Genomic DNA, 22,303 nt, shown 5'->3' with positions numbered 1-22,303 from the left:
GTAAAAGTTGTGTGAATGTGGTTTCTCTGTCTCACAATATCTTTCTAAACTGTACTCAGCCTTCTTCCTGTGATGTGAGATGATAAAATGCCTATGTGATGAGATCAAGTGAATGACGCAGACATCATGAGGTAGAGTTAGGCTGCTACTGTCTGAGCATATGTCAGCAGGAGCATCTTTCGCTTTGGGACTGTGGTTGACTGTGGGTAGCTGTGGGTAACTGCAATTGTGGAAAGCTAAATGTAGATGGGGGGGTACAAGTGTACTTTCAAACAGGACAGAAAGCTCTTAGCTTCAGAAACAAAAGGGAGGAGGCTGTCCCATTTCTCTGAGAGAATAGATGCAAGACTGTTCTGAAGAGATTTTTATTTTCAACCTTCTGCTCCCCAGTTAGAGACACGTCGTGCCTGCTTTATGTAAAGATGACATCTTAAAGCTGAAATTTGGAGGCAGAAGAACTGGCTTTATAGTTAAAACATCATGCTACAAAAGCGGATTTACACCTTCTTTTGGATGGCTTGGAAACTGTCGATGCAAGCCATGGAAAAGAGGCATAGCGCCTAGAAAGACGGAGGCTAAGAGCCAAATTCCAGGAAATCAAGGACTGTGTACAGTGTTGGGTTAAAGGGAGCCATAAATGGAAGACTCTCCTCTCCCCACCAGCCCCCATCTCCCTCTCCTCCCTCCTCTCTCCGATTTATGTGTGGAGGTGGGAATGGGGAGCATGTGTCTGCATGCTCACAGATATCTTAATGCACTTATATATTTTAGGAGCTGATTCCTTTTTTAAAAAGTTTGCTTCTAAGTATCCTCTTGAAAAGTAGTTATAATTCAGTTTGCTTAACTCTTAAAATAGGCTTTATAATGAACGTACAGCAAATGTGGAGAGAGTTTGCAATCGTGGAAAAGGCACTGAAGTGCAGGTCAAAAGATCTGGGTTCTAGTCCCAGCTTTCCAAAATCCACGTGACCGTTAGCTTGACTATCTGAACCTCAGGTTTCACCTCTGGGGAATGAAAGAATTGGACTTGAATGACCTCTAAGTCTTCTTCCAACTCTTATATTTGATTATTCTGTGAAGCCTGGGTTAAGCAGAGAGGTATCTTTTGTATAGGATGTTAACATCTGGTAGAGGCATACCCAAAGGGTGAGAGCAGGAAGGGACAAAACCAACTTCTGAAATATTGAAATTGCCTCAACAAATGAGTAGCTTGTTTTGTAACAAAGTAGGAACAAGAAGGTTCACATTAATATCCCCACGTAGTGTTTTTTACAAGTGGCCAGGGATGAAAGTAGCAAAGCCAAAGCACACACACCTAAGGTCACCAAAAGACAAATACCAACGTGTATGCAACTCTGCTCTTATTAAATCTTTCAGATGAAATAGATAATACAAATAAACCTTAGATATCAAATAATGCAATTATAACATAGTAATAAACCTAATGAGAAACAAACAATAGAACAGTATTATGACAGATCTGGTGGTGTGTATTTACTTGGCTTGATCACTTACTGGCAATGTGTACTTGGGGAAGTTAATTATGTGTTTATTATGGAAAACTTGGAAAATGTTAAAGAATGAAAAAAGTTTCAATGCACAAAATTCTGGAAAATGTGGTTTTAGCTTTCCAAACTTTATAGTAAAGGAAAATAAACCAGAACAGGTGCATCTATATTTGCCATGTTTATTGCCTTTACCTAAAACACCATCCTAAACACATATGCTAAAGACATTTCCTTTAAGAGCACAGACAGAAACATTCACCACCAGGTTTATTAATCAATATTATTGTGGAAGTTCCACTGAAGGCAATTAAAAAGTTAAGTGATTACTTATAACACCACTGGAATATAAAAAATGTAAGGCTGATGGTACAGTTGTACATCTAACTCCCTCCCAAATTGCAGTTTTAAAGTAATAAAATAAAAACAAATAGTTTGATAATTAGATCAGTTACTCAGATAGATATATATTTAAAAATCTATAGCTTTTTCTTTACTGGTCATAAACAGACATGCAAATGGAAAAAAGTATACACACATAAAACAGGTAACAGTAGAGAATTAAGTTAAACAGGAAAATACAGAACTGAAATGTTAAAAAAAACCAAAACCCCCCAAATCTATACTAACTTATTAATGGCCCAAAGGCAAAGCAAATAACAAAGCATGTTCTGGGTTGGACAATTTTAATACCACAAAAAATCAAGCCTCTAGAAAAAGTAATAAATTCAATGAAAAAAATTTAACAGCTTTATTGAGGTGTAATTGAAATACAATAAACTGTGCATATTTAAATATGCAACATAAAATGCATACACATGGCCGTACACCTATAAACCTATTAGTACAATTATCTTGATAATTAACATGTCCATCACTATCAGTAATATCCTCTTGCCTCTTTGAAGTCCTGCCCTCCCTTTTCCAGGCACTTACTGATCTCCTTTCTGTTACTAGGGATTAGTTTCCATTTTCTCAGTATTTATGTAAATGAAAACTTATAATGTGTTCTCCTTTTTGTTTGGCTTCCCTCACTCAACATAATTATTTTGAAATTCATCTATTGCATGGATATACTATACTTTATTTATCTTTTCACCTGTTCATAGAAATCTGGGTTAATTTCAGTTTTGAGCTTTTACAAACAAAGCTGTCAGGAGCATTTGTGTATGAGACTTTGTACGGACGTGTTCTGTTTTTGGAAATTAAAAGTCACCAGAAGAAAACAGAAGAAAAATCTATGTGAACTTGATTTTAAAGTTTTGGATTTTTCATTTAGGGGTATATACTATCTTGAATTCTTTTATATGATATGAGGTAAGTGGTAGGAATTGAAGTTCATTTTTTTAAATTATTTATTTATTTGTCAGAGAGAGAGAGAGAGCACAAGCAGGGGGGACAGCAGGCTGAGGGAGAGGCAGGCTCCCCACTGAGCAAGAAGGCCAATGCAGGACTTGATCCCAGGACCCTGAGATCATGACCTGAGCCAAAGGTAGACGCTTAACTGACTGAGCCACCCAGGCGGCACTGAAGTTCATTTTTTGCGTATGGGTATCTAATTGTTTCAGCACCATTTTTTGAAAAGACAAGAAAAGTCAGTCCTTTTTTTGCACATGTGTTGAAAATCAATTGACTATATATCTTTAAATTTATTTTTGAAATCTCCAATCTGTTTCCTTAGTGGTTTTGTCTATTTTGATGCTGATATCATACTGATCTGATTATTGTCACTTTGCAATCAATCTTAAAGTCTGGTAGTGTAAGACTCAACTTTGTTCTTTTTCAAAGTTGTTTTGATTCACATAGGTTTTTTGTATTTCCATGTTTATTTCTTCTTAAAGATTTTATTTATTTATTTGTCAGAGAGAGAGAGAGCGAGAAGGCGCACAGGCAGGCAGAGTGGCAGGCAGAGGCAAAGAGAGAAGCAGGCTCCCTGACGAGCAAGGAGCCCAATGCGGGACTCAATCCCAGGACCCTGGGATCATGACCTGAGCCAAAGGCAGCGGCTTAACCGACTGAGCCAACCAGGTGTCCCTCCATGTTTATTTTTGAATAGCTAGTCATTGTCTCAAAAAAAAACCCTTACTGGTATTTTGACTGGAGTTGCATGGAATTTATAAATCAATTTGGAAAGCAGTGAAAATACTAAGCCCTCCTATGTATCAATACAGTATATCTCACTTACTTAAATTATTAACTAATTTTGAATCTCCTATAGTTTCTCTCAGACTGTTTTGAGGTTTTCTGGATATAAAACTTGCACATATTTTGTCAGACTTATCTCTGAAATTCATATTTTGATTCTAACATAAATGGCATTGCTATATTAAAATTTATTATAATTTCAATTTCTAATTGTTTGTTGCTGCTATATAGAAATACCATTGATTTTCAAATATTGATCATGTAATCTTCAACCTGGCTAAGTTTCTGAGTTATTAGTTCTAGTAGCTTTTTTAATAGACTCCTTTGAATTTTTTTACATAAAGTATTATATGGCATTCAAATAAGAGTTTTTATTTCTTCCTTACAAACAAGGATGATTTTTTTTCCCCTTGCCTTATTGTCCAGGCTAGAACCTCTAGTACAATGTTGACTAGAGATAATATGAGCCAACATTCTTTTATTATTTCTCATTTCTGGAGAAAGTAATTCAATTTTTCATCATTAAATATGATGTTAGCTGCAAGCTTTTTGAAAATGTCTATTATCAGGGCAAAGAAGTCATTTTTATTCCTAGTTCACTGAGAATTTTAATCAGCATGGATGTTGGATTTTTGTCACAGGCCTTTTTCTGTGTTTGCTCAGATAATCATATGGTTTTTCTTTTTAACCTCCTTATGTGGTGAAGTACATTGATTTTTGAATACTAAATTCAAATTTCTGGCATTCCTGGAATAAACGCCACTTGGTCAAAATATATTATCCTTTTTACACATTTTTTTCATTTCATTTGCTAATATTTTGTTAATCTTTGTATCTATACTTATGAGCAATATTGATTTGTATATTTTTCCCTTTTAATGACTTTATCTGGTTTTGGTACCAGGAAATGCTAGCATTGTAGAATTATTTGGGAATTATTCCATCCTCTTCAATTTTTTTGAATAATTTTTATAGAATTCAGTTTTTTTCTTCCTTAAATATTTGGTAGAATTTACTAATGAGGACATCTGCACCTAGAATATATCTGCCAGGAAGTTTTAAATTTCAATTTCAACTTACTAGATGTAGGACTATTCAGGTTATCCATTTCTTCTTCAGTAAACTTTGCTATTTAAGCAGTAAAATTCATTGGCATAAAGTCATTCATAATATGTTTTCTCTTTTTAAATATTGGTAGAATTTGTAGTGATTTACCTCTCATTCCTGATATGGTAATTTGTGTTCTCTCTCTTTCCCCCATTTCCTCTCCCTCTCTATCTTTCTTTCCTTCCTGAACTGAGGATTATCAACTTTATTGTCTCAAAAAACTGTCTTTGGATTTTCACTGATTTTATCAATTTTTTTCTGTTTTCCATCTGACCAGTTTCGCTACTCTGATATTTATTATTTCCTTTTTACAGTTTATTTTGGGTCTCATTTGTTCTTTTTTTCTAGTACCTTGTGATGTAAAGCTGGTGTCACTAATGCAGTGATCTTTCTTCTTTTTTAATACAGCATTTTAGTGCTATAAATTTTTTCCCCTCTTAATAATGCTTTTGCCTCATCCCACAAAGTTTGACATGTCACATTTTCATTTGGCTTTTCATTATTGGAAATAATTTTTAATTTCCCTCTTGAGTTCTTACTGACCCATGGGTATGTAGAAATGCAATATTTAGTTTTCAAATATCTGGGATTGTCCCAGATTGTAATTTTTTTCTGATTAAATTCAATTAAGACCAGAGAATAAATTTTGTATGACATAAATCATTTTAAATTTATTGGGATTCGTTTCATGGCCCAGAATAATCTATCTTCATAAATTAACTTTAAATGGATCACAGACAAATGAAAAACCTAAAATTACAAGACTTCTAGAAGAAAAACATAGGAGATGTCTTGGCAATCTTGAATTAGACAAAGATTTCTTTTTTTTTTTTTTTTAAAGATTTTATTTATTTATTTCACAGAGAGAGAGAGATCACAAGCAGGCAGAGAGGCAGGCAGAGAGAGAGATAGAGGAGGAAGCAGGTTCTCCGCTGAGCGGAGAGCCCGATGCGGGACTCGATCCCAGGACCCTGAGATCATGACCTGAGCCGAAGGCAGAGGCTTAACCCACTGAGCCACCCAGGTGCCCCTAGACAAAGATTTCTTAGATACAATGCCAAAACCTTGATTTATAAAAGAAAAATTAGTAAGTTGAATTTTATCAGCATTATGAACTTCTCTTCAAAAGACACAATTAAAGAATAAAAAATCCAAGTCATGGTCTGAGGAAAAATATTTGCAAATTGCATATCTGATAAAGGATTTGTGAAGAAATATGTGAAGAAATCCTCAAAACTCTAATAAGAAATTAAACAACTCAATAAAGATGGGCAAAATATTTGAACAGATACTTTATCAAGTAGGATATACAGATAGATAACAAATAAACATATGAAAAGAAGCTTGACGATCTTAGCCATTGGAGAAATGCAAATTAACACTACCTTGAAATACTACTACACAATTATGAGACTCTAAAATCAAGAACACTCACCATATCAAGTGCTGGAGAGGATATGGAGCAACTATAATTCTCATTCACTGTTGGTGGGAACGTGAAATGGTACTCCATTTTGGAAAAGAATCTGGTAATATCTTAAAAAATTAAATATACATCAACCATGTGACCCAACCATTCCACTCCTAGGTATTTGTCTGAAACAAATGAAAGGATATGTCCATAGAAAGATGTGTACATAAATGGTTATATCAGCTTTATTTGTAAAAGCCTCAAATTGGATAATCCAAAGTTCATCAGCTGATGATTGATAACCAAATTTTGATATATCCATTCAATGGAAAACTACTCAACAATAAAGAGGAGTGAAATACCAGTGCACACACACAAAATAGATGAATCTCTGAATAATTAAGAAAGCCAAACTCCTTTCCCCAAAACAGTACAGGCAATATGATTCCACTTTTTTTTTTTAAGATTTTATTTATTTATTTGACAGAGAGAGAGAGAGAGAGATCACAAGTAGGCAGAGAGGCAGGCAGAGAGAGAGGGGGAGGCAGGCTCCCTGCTGAGCAGAAAGCCCGATGCGGGGCTCAATCCTAGGACCCTCCGACCATGACCTGAGCCGAAGGCAGAGGCTTAGCACACCAAGCCACCCAGGCGCCCCAATATGATTCCACTTCTTTAAAATTCTAGACAATGCAAGCGAATCTTTGACAGAAAGCAGATCAGTGATTTCTTGGGAGTGGAAGGGTAGGGAGAGGAAAGACGAAGTAACTATAAAGGAGCACAAGGAAACTTTTAGATGTGGTGGATTTATCTTCATTATGATGATTTCATGGGTGAATATATGTCAAAAACATCAAACTAAACACTGAAGTATGTGTAGCTCGTATGACATTTATATGTCAACAAAAATGTTAAAAATTAATACAGGTGCCACATCTAAAGTTCAATACTGGCAACGTGAATTTAATATTTATTAGCTTATAAGTTATCCTTTAGGTGTTGTTTCAATTCCAGAAAACATTAATTTAGTCAAAACTTTATTCTCTGAACAATGGCATTTTTATATGAAAGCATTCATTAAAATTGGCTTTCTGACATGAAATAAAAGACCAAAATATTAAAAAATTATAAATTTGTTTTCATCCCTAATATTCATATAGTATATCTAAAATTATAACCAGTTAAAAGATGAACCATTGAATGAATTATTTCAACTTAGAACAATTCACTACTGTATTCTGAATTAAAGCCTAAACCTTTATTCAATCTAAGCTAAGATGTATGCATTTTATTTTACCTCAAAATACTCTTCAAATAGTAACATTTTTAATTAGCCAAATATTAATATCAATTTTTAATAAAAATTAAATACAAGTGCACTTTAAAAGCCAAGAAGTAAAAAAAATGCAAAACAAATCTAATTTTCTGCCTTCAGAAAACAACTTTTGCTTTTGCTTTACCAAAATGATACTGTCTGAGAACAACTTTTATGCATCTACTCAGCTGACTCTGCTTTGACATCACTCTTTAATGTTGGCATACCCAGGGATGCATTCTTTACCAACTATTCAATTCTTTCCTAAACTCCAGATCTGTGTATCTGGTCACTTAAATGTGAAATAAACTAGATATTCCATGATCCTAAACTAGATTTGTTAAATATTACATGCAGAACTTTATATTCAAGATGATTATTCCCAGTTTGGGAATAGACCAGACTTCACCTCTGAAATATTGAAATGTTCCAACTTATACCTATTTTTTGATACCTATTATTTTGATATACCTATTATTTGATATCTCATATATACTCAAATATAACTTGTCCCAACCTAAACCCAATTCCCTACCCTCATCACCCCCCACATAGTTTTCCCCATTTCAGTAAAGTGTACTATTGCTCAAATGAGTTACTTATAAATCTGCAGCAGATAGATAGAAGTTCCAAAGAAAGATTATAGGTAATTATTATGTTCCTTTATGATGTCTGTTAAAATAATGAACATAAAATAATGCCCTCATATTAGTTCTTCAGCAAAGACATTACTTCAGCATCTTTAGCCACTTAAAATCAATGCCACTTTTCCCAATTTCTGAGGCAATTCACAACCCCCATATCATTCTACAGTTATACCAGGTGAAAAAACTCTCAACTTATAAACAAGTCTTGAAAACCTTAGTCGTAAAAGAAGGTATTTTCCTAGGAGGCAATATCACTTGTTAGTGAAATAAACACATAAGTTGTTGGTTCATTCCTGGCAGGGTACACAGAGGGCAAGGAGAGACCGAAGAAAGAGTGACCAGTCCAAATTGGGAAGTGGTGGGTTTAATAAGCAAGGGAACTTACTTGCAAAGCTTATCTTCAGCGGTGGCTAGAAGAGTAGATCTCCGCACTGGCTGACAGAATCTTTAAAGGTTATATAGAGACCTTCGTGGGGTTTAGTCACATATACCATCCAGTATTGGCTGTTGTTCAACAACAGCCTCTTGCAAGGCTGTGTTCTTGAAAATTGATCCCATGGTGGTAATGGTGGGCAGAATGTACATGTAAGGATAGGGGTGGGAATGGGGAGCTTCCCATTGCCCATATCCCAGCCCCAGGGTCAACTGGCAGTCACATCCTCTGGACGACCTTCTCCAACGTAATTATATATGTGTATATAAAAATCTTAGAAGCCTGTGATTACAATATAAAGTTACACTTAAAAAAAAAAACCCAATTTATTAGGGGACGAGACACCAGTTCACTAAATTCAGTCCCCATTCAAGGTGTTGCAGATGTTCCTGTAGTCTCCTCACGGTGATGATATTCCATGTGCTTCTGAACTCAGTTCTCAGAGTCTTCCACTCTGACTGGGTCTTGTCGCCATGCTCAGTCTCCTCCACTCTTCAGATCTAAAGTGAAAAAGAACCCTGCCCTCCTCACTTCTAAACAATGGCTCTTGGCTCATGTTTGTGGAGATAGGACTAAGAAGTCCTCGTGGGAGGGTGAAGAGTGCTCCAGAGGAAACAGACTCACTCTCACTGTTGCCATCAGCACAGAACCTTTGTGAGGTCAGGATGAGCTCTCTAGACCTACTCCCAGATCAATTAGCATATTTGTAGAGTTCTCTCTGTCTCTAAGTTTAGAAACAACTCTTAGATCTAGGTAGAAGGAGAAAGTCCAAAAAGTCACCTTAGTTCTTGGCCACTGAAACACTATTCATTTTGGTGAACAATAGAAACATTGGTTCCTTTCAAAAGAAAATTCCACCCTACCCATGAGGGTGTTTTTAATGTGAAGTCCCATTAAAACAAAAGAATTGCTAAACTATCTACCCACTTGCTCCTCAGTGGTTAAATCATTCTTATTTCTAGTCCTTTTGTTATTCTAGTCTATATGCTGTTCTTCTTGTTGGCTATGGTAGATTTACTCTGATAAGTAAAATTTACAAGTATTTTAGTAAAATACTAAGCCAAGGTTAGTAAGCTTAGAATGTGTACTCATTGCAGAATTCCCTGGGGTTTCATCCTTTATCTCCTTAATTCCATTGTCACAGATAATGCTGTTAGTAATGATAATTTGATGATGGTACCATAACAACATTGTTGAGCATTTATTATGTGCCAAACTGTACAAAGTACCTTACCTGCATTATTTCATTTAATCCCCACAAATTTTTGTGATTATGATTTTAATTACTGCCATTTTTATTGGTGAGGATAACTGAAAAGTAGAGAGGGAACAAACAGCTTGTTAAGTGGCAGAAACAGAAATCATGACTTGATCTGATTGCAGAGCCCTATCTCTGTCTGCCAGACTGATTTCTGGGGGAAAAAAAATCATCAATTCAATCCTTCGCTTAAAAGTTTTCATTGCCTCTCCAGTGCCTTTGAGGGACCCCAAGAGCTAGCTTAGCCACTTGCCTGATCTCATTCCTCTCCTCACTCCGCTGGAACTCCACCTTTGAGCTATACGGGACCACCTCACATCTGAATGCCTCAGATTCCTTGTCTTCCCTCTTCCACTCCTGCTATTCCTGCTATCCCTCGCTCCTTTTTTGGCCCAACTTATTATCTTTGGGGACTCAGTTCAGATGCCCCCTCCACCAGGGATATCTCTCCGACTTTCCAAGTATGGGTCCAATGTCTCTTCTTAGATTTTTCCATGGCAACCTGGTCTTCTCATCAAATGCTAATCCACTGAACTGTACTTGAAGCTCCTACCAGACCAAGTGTTGGCAAACTTTTTCTGTAAAGGGCCAGGTAGTATATGTTTGAGGTTTTTTGAGCCTCGTGGCCAATGTCACAACTACTCAACTGTGCTGCTGTAGTGCAGAAGCTACCACAGAGAGTATGATAATGAAGAGCATGGCTGTGTTGCAATAAAACTTTATTTACGGACATTGAAATTTGAATTTTATAGAATTTTTATGCGTCACGAAACATTATTCTTCTTTTTATTTTCCAGCCATCCAAAAATATAAAAACCATTCTCAGCTTGTAGGATGTACAAAAACAGGCAGGTGAGTCAGATTTTGCAGTTTGCCAATCCCTGTACTCTTCCATGAACTCTCTACAGCCACAGAAGTGTCTCCTCCAACTATATGTCCACAGTGCCTAGTAAAGCACCCAGCTTATAGTGAGTGATTAATAAACACTTGTTAAATAAGTAAAACTCACATAGCTAGTAATGAGTGAGAGTGTCAGGATTCCAACCTGAGTCAACTTCACCTGGCGTGTGATATCACACTGCTCAATCTGTGGCTAAAACCATAAATGATATACTACAGTCAGAGCAAAATATTCAAAATATTTAAAAGAGTAATTTATTACTTTATTAATATTTTTATATTTAAAAATTTAAATATTTTCTATACTTAAATATTTTTAATTTAAATATTAAAGCATGGTGTTGTAACTTTATATTTAACTTTAAAAAATTTCTCCTAGAATCAGTTTTGGTAAGTTACATTGTCACCAGAGATTTCAGTTTTAGTTTGTTGTCATCTTTTGGGGGGGTAACATTGCTTATTTTATTTTAAAAATAAAATCTCATACAGAGTGGCAACATTGCCTAATTGCTAAGAGCACAGTCTTTGTAACCACACTGTTTTGTTTTGTTTTTTTTTTTGATACCACATTGCTTATTTGAAGTTCCCAAGAAAAATAAAAACATATATCTAAACAAGAATTTGAACATGGATGTTCATGGCAACATTGTTCATAAAAGCCCAAAAGGGGAAGCAAACTAACTGCCCATCAAATGATGAATGGATAATGAAATGTGCTATATCCCTACGATGGAGTATTATTTGGCAATAAGAAGTACTGATACATACCGCATAATGGGTGAACCTTGAAAATATTATGTTAAGTGAAAGGATAATCACAAAGGATTACGTATTGTGATTCCATTTAAATGAAGTATCCAGAATAGGAAACCTGTACAGATAAAGAGTAGACCCATGGTTGCCTAGGGCTGTAGAATGGGAGAGTAGGGGAGAAAGGGGAGTGACTACTAATGGGCAGGATCTATCCCGGGAGGGATGAAAATATTCTAAAATTGATTGTGGTGATGGCTATACAACTCTGCAAACATACTAAAAATCAGTGGATCATATACTTTAAATGGATGAATTTATTAATCATGTCTCAATAAAGCTGTTATAAAAAAAAAAAAGAGAAAAAAGTAATTCCAGAAACACCTTGTGTAGGGCCTTGTACACCTTGGTGTAGAGGCTTGTTGAACACTTGAACAGTATTATTACTGTTATTGGTTTTTTCTCAACTTAGTCTACCATATGCCCTTTTCCCCACCACCATTTAACTTGGCCTTATTTACTGTGCTTTCAGATATTTAACATAGTCCAAGTCTTGGTTATTTCAATTTTTTTAAAAGATTTTATTTATTTATTTGACAGACAGAGATCACAGGTAGGCAGAGAGGCAGGCAGAGAGAGGGGAAGGGAAGCAGGCTCCCCACTGAGCAGAGATCCCAACGTGGGGCTCAATCCCAGGACCCTGGGATCATGACCTGAGCCGAAGGCAGAAGCTTTAACCCACTGAGCCACCCAGGTGCCCCGGTTATTTCAATTTTTTAAAATATAAACCCTTTTCAAAATGTAGCTTTTGAACCAAACATAAGTTACATAAATAATCAGAGAGAGGGGTGCCGGGTGGCTCAGTTGGTTGGGTGTCCAACACCTGGTTTTGGCTCAGGTCTTGATCTCAGGGTTGATAGATCTAGCCCAGCATTGGGATCCACACTCAGTGGGAATCTGTATGAGATTCTTTCTCATCCCCTTCCTCTATCACCCCCACCACTCTGCTCTCTCTCAAATATACAAATTATTTAAAAAATTAAAAAATAAATGCTTAGAGCATCATAGTTCTTTTCTTCCAAAACATACATATCAGAAAGAACCCTGAATATTGTCTGGAAATTCATTTTCTTTCTATATAGTCTTGTGCAGTTGTTCTCTTCTTTCATTTCCTTTCAAAGTTAGAACAGAGCGGGGCCTGGCTGGCTCAGTCAATGGAGTATGTGACTCTTAATCTCAGGCCTGTGAGTTCAAGCTCCACACTGGCCGCAGAGATTACTTAAAAAGTAAAATAAATATAAAGTTGGAACAGAAAGACCATAAAGAACACAGAACCCCCAGCACATGGACATTCCCTGTGACTTCACCTTTGAATTAGTATATGGTTACCAAGGTGACCACATAGTGTTAATTATACATGGAACATCAGAGGCTGGCTTCAGGTGGCAGTGGGATAGGTCGGACCAAGGAAGGCTGGGAATCCAGGCTAACCTTCCTGTCTGCTGAGACTCAGCAACCCTACCACAAGAATAAGGTCAGAAATTAGTCACTAAAGGGTTTGTTACTTAAGGTCACAAGAAGGGAAGCAGGGCTGAAACTAGAAGTCTATTTTATAAGACAAAGAAATTTGTGATTACTAACTCTAATTACTGGTGGAGCTGTATGGTCTATTAATATTGTATTTATTTGAAAGCTTAAATATAAGGCAGATATAGGAGAGAAAGGCAAAACAATTTACTAGAGCTAATCAGAGTGATATTAAGAGGAAGAAAAATGAGGTAAAAATGCTTTGAAATTAAAATCAGAAGGCATGACTTCCAACTAAAAGACTAGTAAGTTATTTTCATTATTTTGAAATTCATCTTTTTAATCTATAAAATTGAATTCCATCCTCACTGAATATTGAGTTATCTATAGTTCTAATCCCTTCCAACTTTAAATATTTAGGAATTCGCACTGTCTTAGAACTGAAATCACAAATTGTTTGTCCTGGTGCCCCTGAACAAGAGGTAAGAAAGAATTTACAAACTCAAACTCAGTGGTTTTATAGAGACAACAAGCTAACTAGCTAATTGCATAGTGTTCCTATCTCCAAGTGACTACTCTCTCTTACATTGTGACATAACTATGCCATAACAACTTTTTTTTTTGCTCTTACAAGCTGTGCTGCTTTAATGCAGACCAGAGCTTCCTAAACTCCATCAAACGTTTTTATTATACTGAGAATACAAGAAACAAATTTAAAACAATTTTTTCACTGTGGATTCTCAAATCTGACCAATGTTGAAGCTGGATGTAGGCCAGGCACCACACCTTAAAACTGTAAAAAGGGAGAAGGGGGAAAGGTGACCATTAGGTCTTCACCATGCTGGAATAACTTAAAATACCTGCAAAACTACTGTAGCATTTCAGCCACAGTATCATCCCCATGCAATTTTTGCCCAGGGATTTTGTCAGTAAAGGGATTTGTCAAGTATTTTTTTAATCTTCTTGTGCCCCAGAAGTATATATATGTGTGTGTGTGTGTGTGTGTGTGTGTGTGTGTGTGTGTGTATTTTTAAATATTTTATTTGACACACACACACAGAGAGCGCGCGCACAAGCAGGGGGAGAAGCAGGCTGAGGAAGAGGGGAAAGCAGACTCTGCGCTGAGTAAGGAGACTGACTGATGTGGAGCTTGATCCCAGCACCCTAGGATCATGACCTGAGCCAAAGGCAGACACTTAACTGACTGAGCCACCCAGGAGTTCCAGAAGAAAGTGTATTTTGGAAACAAAACACTGACCTGGTTTGCTTTTGTAAGTTGGAGCAAAGTGGTAGCTATGCCAAACCTAGAGTTGGTTGAAGGTCTATCTATCCAGGAGTGGGGCATTGTGAGAAACCAGCCAGATGGTCCTAGTTTTTAAGGCTAGATAGAGAAAAGAAGTAAAGTTCCAGCTGTTACATATACTGCCTTTCTCAGTGGTTCCTCACAATACAGTGAGCTAAACACTGGGTCTCTATACACGTATTGACCCCTGTTTGGGATGGGTTCAGTCATCCTCCTTCACAATCAATCTGTAGGCATTCCTATAAGGAATACACAGACGTCTAGCAATTTCAGATTCAGTGAAGACATTCCTTCCCACACTTTTCAGTTGGGACATCTTTTCCTTCCTATTTTACACGTTGCTAGGCTGCCTTGGGCGTTCCTTCCTCTGTAGAGCATTGTATGAATACGTCATCAAATTGTTCGTGTACACGTGCCAGATTCGCCTTTAAGTTCCAGATTCGCCTTTAAATGCTAATCCCCTAGGGGTCTTGAATCATGTACCTTCCCGTATCCGCAAGCGACACCTGGAATATCACAGTTATGTAATATGTAATGAATGAATAGCTGAAGCCGCAACCTGTTGAATGAAAGAATGAATGAACCCTCATTAAGCACTCCCGCCTTCCTGCGGGGATCCACTGTGAAAACGTTGCTCTGATTTAACAACAGCGTTAAAATTTTTTGACCTGTTGTAGGGAAACAAAACAGACGGGAAGAAGCGAATAGAGTGGGGGAAAAGGGAAGGATGGGCAGCCAATACGCTCGCCGTGCTCCGGGCCCGGCCCGCCCCCGGTCCGGCCCCGCCCCTCCCCGCCCCGCCCCACCCCGCCCGGTCCGGTCTGTGCGCGTGCGCCGGCGGGAGCGCGGCAGCTGGTCTGAGCCCCGGCGCTGGGGGCGCGCAGCCGGGAGAGTGTTTGACGTGGCAGTTCCCAGCCCGGCTGCAACTCTGTGAGCGAGACCAGACTGTGGGGACACAGGGCCGGGGGAAAGGCGCGGTGGGACGAGCGGCCACAGCGGGAGCTGGGTCACCGGGGGCACCCGGCGCTAGGAGCTGAGCGCAGGCTTTCGGAAGTCCAGCGGCGTGCGGGAGCCGACCAGGTAATGCCTCACCCTGCCTGGCTCTGGCGGGACAGCCCCTCCCCAGCCACAGCTAGAGTGGGGTGCAGTGCCCGGCCTAGGATGGGCGTTGGCGAGAGCTGGATGCTCACCTGTGGCAGGTCGGCGGAGGAAACCTCATACTTTGCTCCTTTAGCCTTTTCGTGCAGTTTAATAATGGGGGTGGGGTGGGTGGGCGTGGGCATTCTTTTACCCGCCCCCGCCCCCATCTTTTTGTCTTGGGATGCTGGAACTGCGTGGTTAGGGTCCTCAGCAGCCACAATATTACAGTGGCACGGCCAGCGGTTTTCTTGTCTCTGTATCAACTTAATTTCATCTTCGGAGGTAGGCGATATTGGAAATAGAGTAAAAATGGCAACTGTATCTTCAAGCTTTGGGACATCCTATCCGATAGCGAAACCAATTTGTCCAGATCCGAACTTGGTCCAGGGTGAGAAGCACACCTTGGCTCTCCTTGGCCAGTGACAGTGGCCTGGGGCTTGTTCTGTGATGGAAGCTCCCCAGATTTTGATCCTAGGCCTGCTCTTGCCAAGTGGCTTTGTGCCATCTCGCCGCATGAAGCTGAGTCAGGTTTCTGTAACTTGGTGCTGTGTGAGGAAGTTTGACGTGGCAAACTGGGTTGCATGAGGAAGCAAATTCCTGTCAGGACCAGTTAAGAGGGACCCGACTGCTTGCTTCCTGCTATTTGGAGTGAACATCCCTGCCTTTCCTCTCCGTCACTCAGCAACAGGCTGCTACGTAGGTGTGTGCTCCTGCTGACTTCCTAAATGTGCCTGCCTGGTTGGATGAGCTTGACCAAAGCTCAGGCTGCCACGTCTCTCTCTGCTGAAGTGGGAGGAGGGTAAAATTGTTGTCAGGAACAAAGTGGACCAGCAGGCTTTTGCCTATCTCTCCTCTCTTTAGTTCTCTCCTTCCAAGAAGAAGATAACCTTATAATATTTCCTTTTAATTTAGGAAACTTCAGCGTTTAATAGGAAAATGTAACCAAATCAAGAATGAGATTTCCTGACTATAGCTCTGTTTCAAGTGTTAGCAGGTATCACCCAACTTTTACCTTAAAAGGTAGCATCCTAAAACAACAAAAGGAAAATATTCCTATGCCGGATGAAGAAACTGGAGAGAAACTGTAGGATCAGTGTTTTATGTCTGCAGAGCCTTTAGAAGCTTTGTTTTGTAAGAGGGAACTGAGGCCCAAAGAGGTTCTTCACCTTATTCCATGTCAGACAGCTAAGTGTTAGTAGATTTGTAGTGAAAAACTACTTCCTTTACCAGGATTCAGAGCTTTTTTTTTTTTTTTCATTATAAAAATTCTTTGAGCATAGTTCTATGAAATGTGTCTTATTTTGTGAAACCTGGAGAAATGGTAAATTTAAAACAAATCGATGTCTAGCTTCTGAGTAGAATCAAGATGGGTATGTTGTACTGTGAGGTGTGTGCGCATGCCTGAACATATATGAAATTGCTTTTTTCCCCTTCTTTCCTTAAATATATGTGTATATGTTCTTAGAGGTGTGATATTTAAATTAGAAAGAGAGTCTGTCATCTTTGAATGAGAAACCACTGATAACTCTCAAATGTTTGCAGGCTGCAACCTGGCTTAGACATTTTATGACTCATAAAATAAGTCCATTACCAACTACTTTATCTTCTGCTATATTTGTTGGACTTTTAATTTTCTCTTTATCCTAGCTGCCTGACTAAAATTACTAATTAGGATAGCACTGAAATGACCCAAGTCCTGAAACATCTGATTGCAGACTACTGGCAGCTCTGCTGGTCAGTCAATTGAATGACTTGTGATTATTGCTATTGGCATGCTTGTTCTGAAACGGGGCCATGGAAACCAAAGGCATAAAAATAGTGGATACATTATGAGAGACTATCTGGGAAATAGTTCATTCTTTCAGTGGAAAAGTGATTGGCAGTTGTTATTTAGATTTTGCGCCTGAGAACTTGCCTATAGAAGTGAGTTACTGAGTTCCATAGAGCTATGATTAGAGCCTTTTTAGAAGATAATATGGTATGTTGTATGACATGAAGATGTCTCTCACACCTGATATTTTCCTCAAACCATTATAAATATTTATTAGCAGTGTTCATATTTTGAATAGTATTAAGTAACTCAAACTCTCTTGTTGACATTTTTTTTTTCCTTCTGTTGCAGAGTTCTTTTGTAAAGCTATCCCTTGGAATGATATTTTCATAATGAGTCAACAAGGATATGTGGCTACACCCCCCTATTCTCAGTCCCAGCCTGGAATAGGCCTTTCTCCACCCCATTACGGACACTATGGGGACCCATCTCATGCAGGTTCTCCACCAGGTAAAGTGCATTATTTTGACTTGCATGTGATTATTGATTCTCAGGCTCAGAGACATAAAATATTCTGAAAGAGCAGCTTTAGAAGTGTTGAATGGTCATTATGTGATGCTGTGGTTTGAGTGTATAGCTTATTGGAGAAGTCTCTTATGGAAGAAGCCTACATCATCAGTTTGGCTATTGCTTGGAATATGACTAGTTTGGTTTTTAAATATAGATTAAAAAAAAGAAGCTTCCTGAGTGTTTTGTTTTTACCATTAGACTTGTTCTTGCTACTAGTCAGTGGTGCAAGTTTACTTGAAAATGTAATAAAAAAACAAATTAAATGTATATAAATATATATACTATACAATATATGTATAGACATATACATATGTGTGTATTTTATATGTTTTGGCAATAAGATTAAAAAATCAGGTTTGAAATTGGAAAAATACGATTAGATTCATGTACCAAGGATTCCTCCATGATAATAACAAGAAAAACATGGCCTTACCTTGAAATCATTATTGAACGATATTGTAGGACTACCACTCCATTGCTGTTGGCACCATAAGACCACATTTATCAAGGGGCTGCTCGGAGGGACCGCATTTCAGGGTTGGAGGGAAGCAAATAAGAGCTTGTTTCAGGTCTAATGGTCCCAAATTTCCTAAAAATATTTGTGTAAGACAGTTCTTGGGAATTCTGAGAGAATGCTGAGGAATTCAACTCAAATCATTGGTGGAAATTGGCTGTATATAAATTAGTATTTGGGGGGGCTCATGAGGACTGACTCAGATATGTAGGATCTGGGCTCTGCTGGATAGCATGTATGGAGTGCGGAGCCACTGAAGGGCGAGGAAAGCCCTGTGGTGAGGCTGGGTTGTAGCAACCAAACACACATTTTTTTGCAGAAGATGCTCTAAGACTGGGAATTTCCTGTGGAAAGTCACCCTTGTGATTTAGTAGGCCCCTAATTTTAAAAAACCTTCAGATGAAGCATCCTCCTTTTGTCCAAAACCAGTCTTCCCCAGTCTTCTCTATCTGGTGGCTCATTCCTCCTCTGCATTTGTATATGATGAAAATTATAAATTGTTCTTTTTGAGTGCTTCCCATGTATCAAAAACTGGTCCTGAAAGCTGTCCATGCATTATCTAATCTTCACACAATGCTGTGCAATAGATTATTACCTCTATTTTGCAGCTAAGAAAACTGACTAGTGTACTGTGACTTATTTAGGGTCCCAGGATTCATACCAAAGTCCCTCAAGAAAATAAACAACAAACTCTAATACACACCTAAGTAGAACAGTCAGTATTCTTTGCTCTTCCTTCCTCTCGTCACAGCTGTCTTCTTAAGTAAGTACTCACTTCCTTCAGTGACCCTCCATCCTTGCCTCTCAGTCCCTCCATGGCCAGTATAGTCTCTGCTCCATAGCTTGGTCCCCTTCCACCCTTCCCACACCAAGGTCACCAGTGGCCCTATTACCAGATGCAGTAGACATCATCCTGTTCTCTTTTGAATTTGACACTGTTTACAGCTCTTGTTTGTACAAAATTCTCTTCTCCTTTGGTTCCAGTAAACACTATCTTTTGTTATTTTTCTTGAGGGCTTTCTGGACATTTTTTTCTAAGGAGCCTCCTACCCATTCTCAGTGACCCTAGGCATTGCTATTTCTTCTTCATTGTTCTATCATCACCCCTCTTTTCCTCTCTATAGATTTTTTTCTCCTATGCTGTAACATTCCATATGACATACTAATCTCTCAGATCTATTTCTCTAGCCCATATGTCTCTCCTAAGCTCCAGACCCATATTTTCAATTGCCCACCATTTACATGGGCACATTAAACTCATCATGTCCAAAATAATTCAGAATTTTTTTCATGAAACCTATTTTTTTTTGGCATTCCATATCTCACCCAATGTTATCATCATTCACTCAGTTATTCAAATTAGAAACTTACACTATTAAAAACAATCTCTTCCATTTACCTTCTTCAATGCAGTTGTCCTCCCAAATTCTTTCGGGGTGATTGTAAACCTCTTTCCTACCTGCTTCCTCCCCTCTATCCTCATGTCACTCTTCTTGTTCAAGCCATTCATCTTTCACTTGGATTACTAAAGTGATCTCTTACCCATTCTCTCTTTCTCTCCAGTACTGCCATTCTCCAAACATCCAGTTCTGTGCTGGAGGGATTTTTATGGCACACAAATCTAATTTTTTACTTCTTTTGCTTAAAATCTTTTATGGCTTCCCACAGCCACCGATTATATTTTAAGCTCATTAGACCTTCATTGATTTACTCATTTTCTTTTTTCAGCTTGTCTGCTGTGTTACCATGTCTGTTCCAACAGTGGCAGTAAGCCATTAGTCACTGGGAGGCTGGTTTGTGCTCTGATTTGCGCCCCACACTACTAGAAGGCCTATCCATGCCTTCACATTGTCATCCTGGTAGGGTTTACGTCCACACTTCTTCAGATTTAATTCAAATGTTGTGCCTGCAGGCCTTTCTGACCACTGTTCTCTCTCAAGCCTATCTATAATTACTTTCTTCTTTTTGTGTTCTCCTAACACCTGTGCAGGCCTCTCTACTATTTACCACACTGTATTTTAGTGGATGGGCCTAAAGCAGAGAAATTACTCCATAAATGAGTGTGTGAATGACAAGCTGCTTCATTCATCAGCAACACTCTGGTATTTACTGATATTAAAACAACAACAAGGAAACTGTTGTACTAAATCCTTCACACTTTATTTATTTATTTATTTATTTATTAAAAAGATTTATTTATTTATTTATTTGACAGAGAGAGATCACAAGCAGGCAGAGAGGCAGGCAGAGAGAGAGGAGGAAGCAGGCTCCCCGCTGAGCAGAGAGCCCAACGCGGGGCCCGATCCCAGGACCCCGAGACCGCGACCCGAGCCGAAGGCAGCGGCCTAACCCACTGAGCCACCCAGGCACCCCAATCCTTCACACTTTAAACCTCTTTCTCCTTATTTAATTCTTAGATGGATACTAGGCTATCAGACTCTGTAAATATACCTTTCTGTAAAATATGGTGTTTTTGTTTAATTATTTAAGGCTGTCACTACATTACCCTAGCCTTTATTTTTCTGTGCTGAGTGACCCTAGGTTTCCTAATCTTCTCTGCCTTCTTTTCTAGTCTTTTGATGATCCTTTTGTTGTTTTTGTGATGGACACAGGCAACCTGGCTGTGATTCCTTGAAGTATCTATTCTTACATAGATCTGAGCAGTGCTAACTCTTGTTTTGCGTTTCTCACATACCATACCTCTGTTTGTGCCTATCATGTGGTGCTAGTGCTATGTAGTAACAAATTTTACAGATTTATTGAGTGAGCAAAGTACTTGTGCCAAATAACAATGAATGAAATAAATCTAATCTCAGCCCTTCTAATACTTATCTAGTGGGACATGCATTAAGTAAATTGACAGTGACAATACGGGGGTAGTACCAAGATAAAGGAGGTAGAGGGTGCCATGGTAGCACATAGCAGGGTACATAACCAAGACTTATGGATCAAAGGAATCTTTCTGGAAGAAATGACCTGGAAGATGAGTAAAAGTTGGCCACGTAGGGAGGCAGCTTGCTGGGGTGGGGGATGGGGTGGCACTTTGGTGCCACCTGCAAAAGGTTCAGCCTGGCTAACACAGAGTGCCAGCACTGAGAGGTATGCCTGGAATGGAAAGTGGGATCATCTTAAGACTTTATTTAGGCTTTCAGGGCAGTAGGGTACCACTGAAGCACTTTAAACTGGGAAGGGTCATGATCCCATGTATATTTTAGAAGGAGTTACACTCCACATTAGAAAGTATAGAGAAGGCATCAGACCTGGACACACTGGTTTCTGGAACAGGGTTTCTCATCCTCAGCACTGGTGACATTTGGGGCCAGTTAATCCTTTTTGTGGGAGGCTGTGCTGTGTGGTATAGGGTGTTTAATAGCATTCTTCGCCCCTACACAGTGGAGTACAAACCATACTATACCTACCTGGCCCATGCCCGCCATCCCCGAGCTGTGGCAACCAGTAACCTTAGACATTGCCAAATGTCCCTTCAGGGGCAAGATAAGCCCTGATTGAGGACCACTGGTATGGAAGCTAAGAGGCAAGAACTGTTGATGCCCTTGAACTAGGGTAGGGCTGTGGAAGAAGTGAGGCTCATAATAAATAGCAGCTTATATAGGTACACCAGCAGGCACAGTGCCTTGGGAACAGTGGTCATTATGATTGTGTCCGTATGATAGGGAACTCGTCTTTATTTTATTTTATTTATGGAGTCATGATAAGTGCATTTATTATCTCCATCACCTATTTCACCCATCCTCCCACCCACCTCCCCTCTGGTAATCATCCGTTTGTTTTCTATAGTTAAGAGTGTGTTTCTTGGTTTGCCTCTCTCTCCCCACCTCCCTTTGCTCATTTGTTTTCTTTCTTAAATTCGATATGAAAAGATCATATGGCATTTGTCTTTCCCTGACTGAGTTGTTTTGCTAGACTTAATACCTTCTTAAACTATACCAAAAAAATAGAAGAGGAAGGAAAACTTCCAAATTCATTCTGTGAGGCCAGCATTACCCTGA

General features: G+C 38.8%; 1 protein-coding gene across 4 annotated transcripts in view; it reads left to right on the top strand.

The window, feature by feature from the left end:
- Nucleotides 1–12,899: 12,899 nt before the first annotated feature.
- Nucleotides 12,900–22,303, top strand: part of SEC24D (SEC24 homolog D, COPII coat complex component) — a 107,066-nt gene continuing 97,662 nt past the window's right edge. For 2 of the 4 annotated variants that reach the window (XM_047718309.1, XM_047718307.1), the window contains exons 1-2: nt 15,167–15,378; nt 17,561–17,719. In XM_047718309.1, coding sequence (XP_047574265.1) covers nt 17,602–17,719 — 118 coding nt within the window. In that variant the 5' untranslated portion in view covers nt 15,167–15,378; nt 17,561–17,601. Of the gene's footprint in view, nt 13,003–15,165; nt 15,379–17,560; nt 17,720–22,303 lie in introns of those variants that run through there. The other 2 variants (XM_047718308.1, XM_047718310.1) reach the window with 2 other exon arrangements.

The sequence above is a fragment of the Lutra lutra genome, chromosome 2 (assembly GCF_902655055.1).
Source record: "Lutra lutra chromosome 2, mLutLut1.2, whole genome shotgun sequence".
In the NCBI taxonomy this organism is placed as follows: Eukaryota; Metazoa; Chordata; class Mammalia; order Carnivora; family Mustelidae; genus Lutra; species Lutra lutra.
Note: the sequence above shows the minus strand (reverse complement) of the source record. Positions and strands in the feature narration are given on the sequence as shown.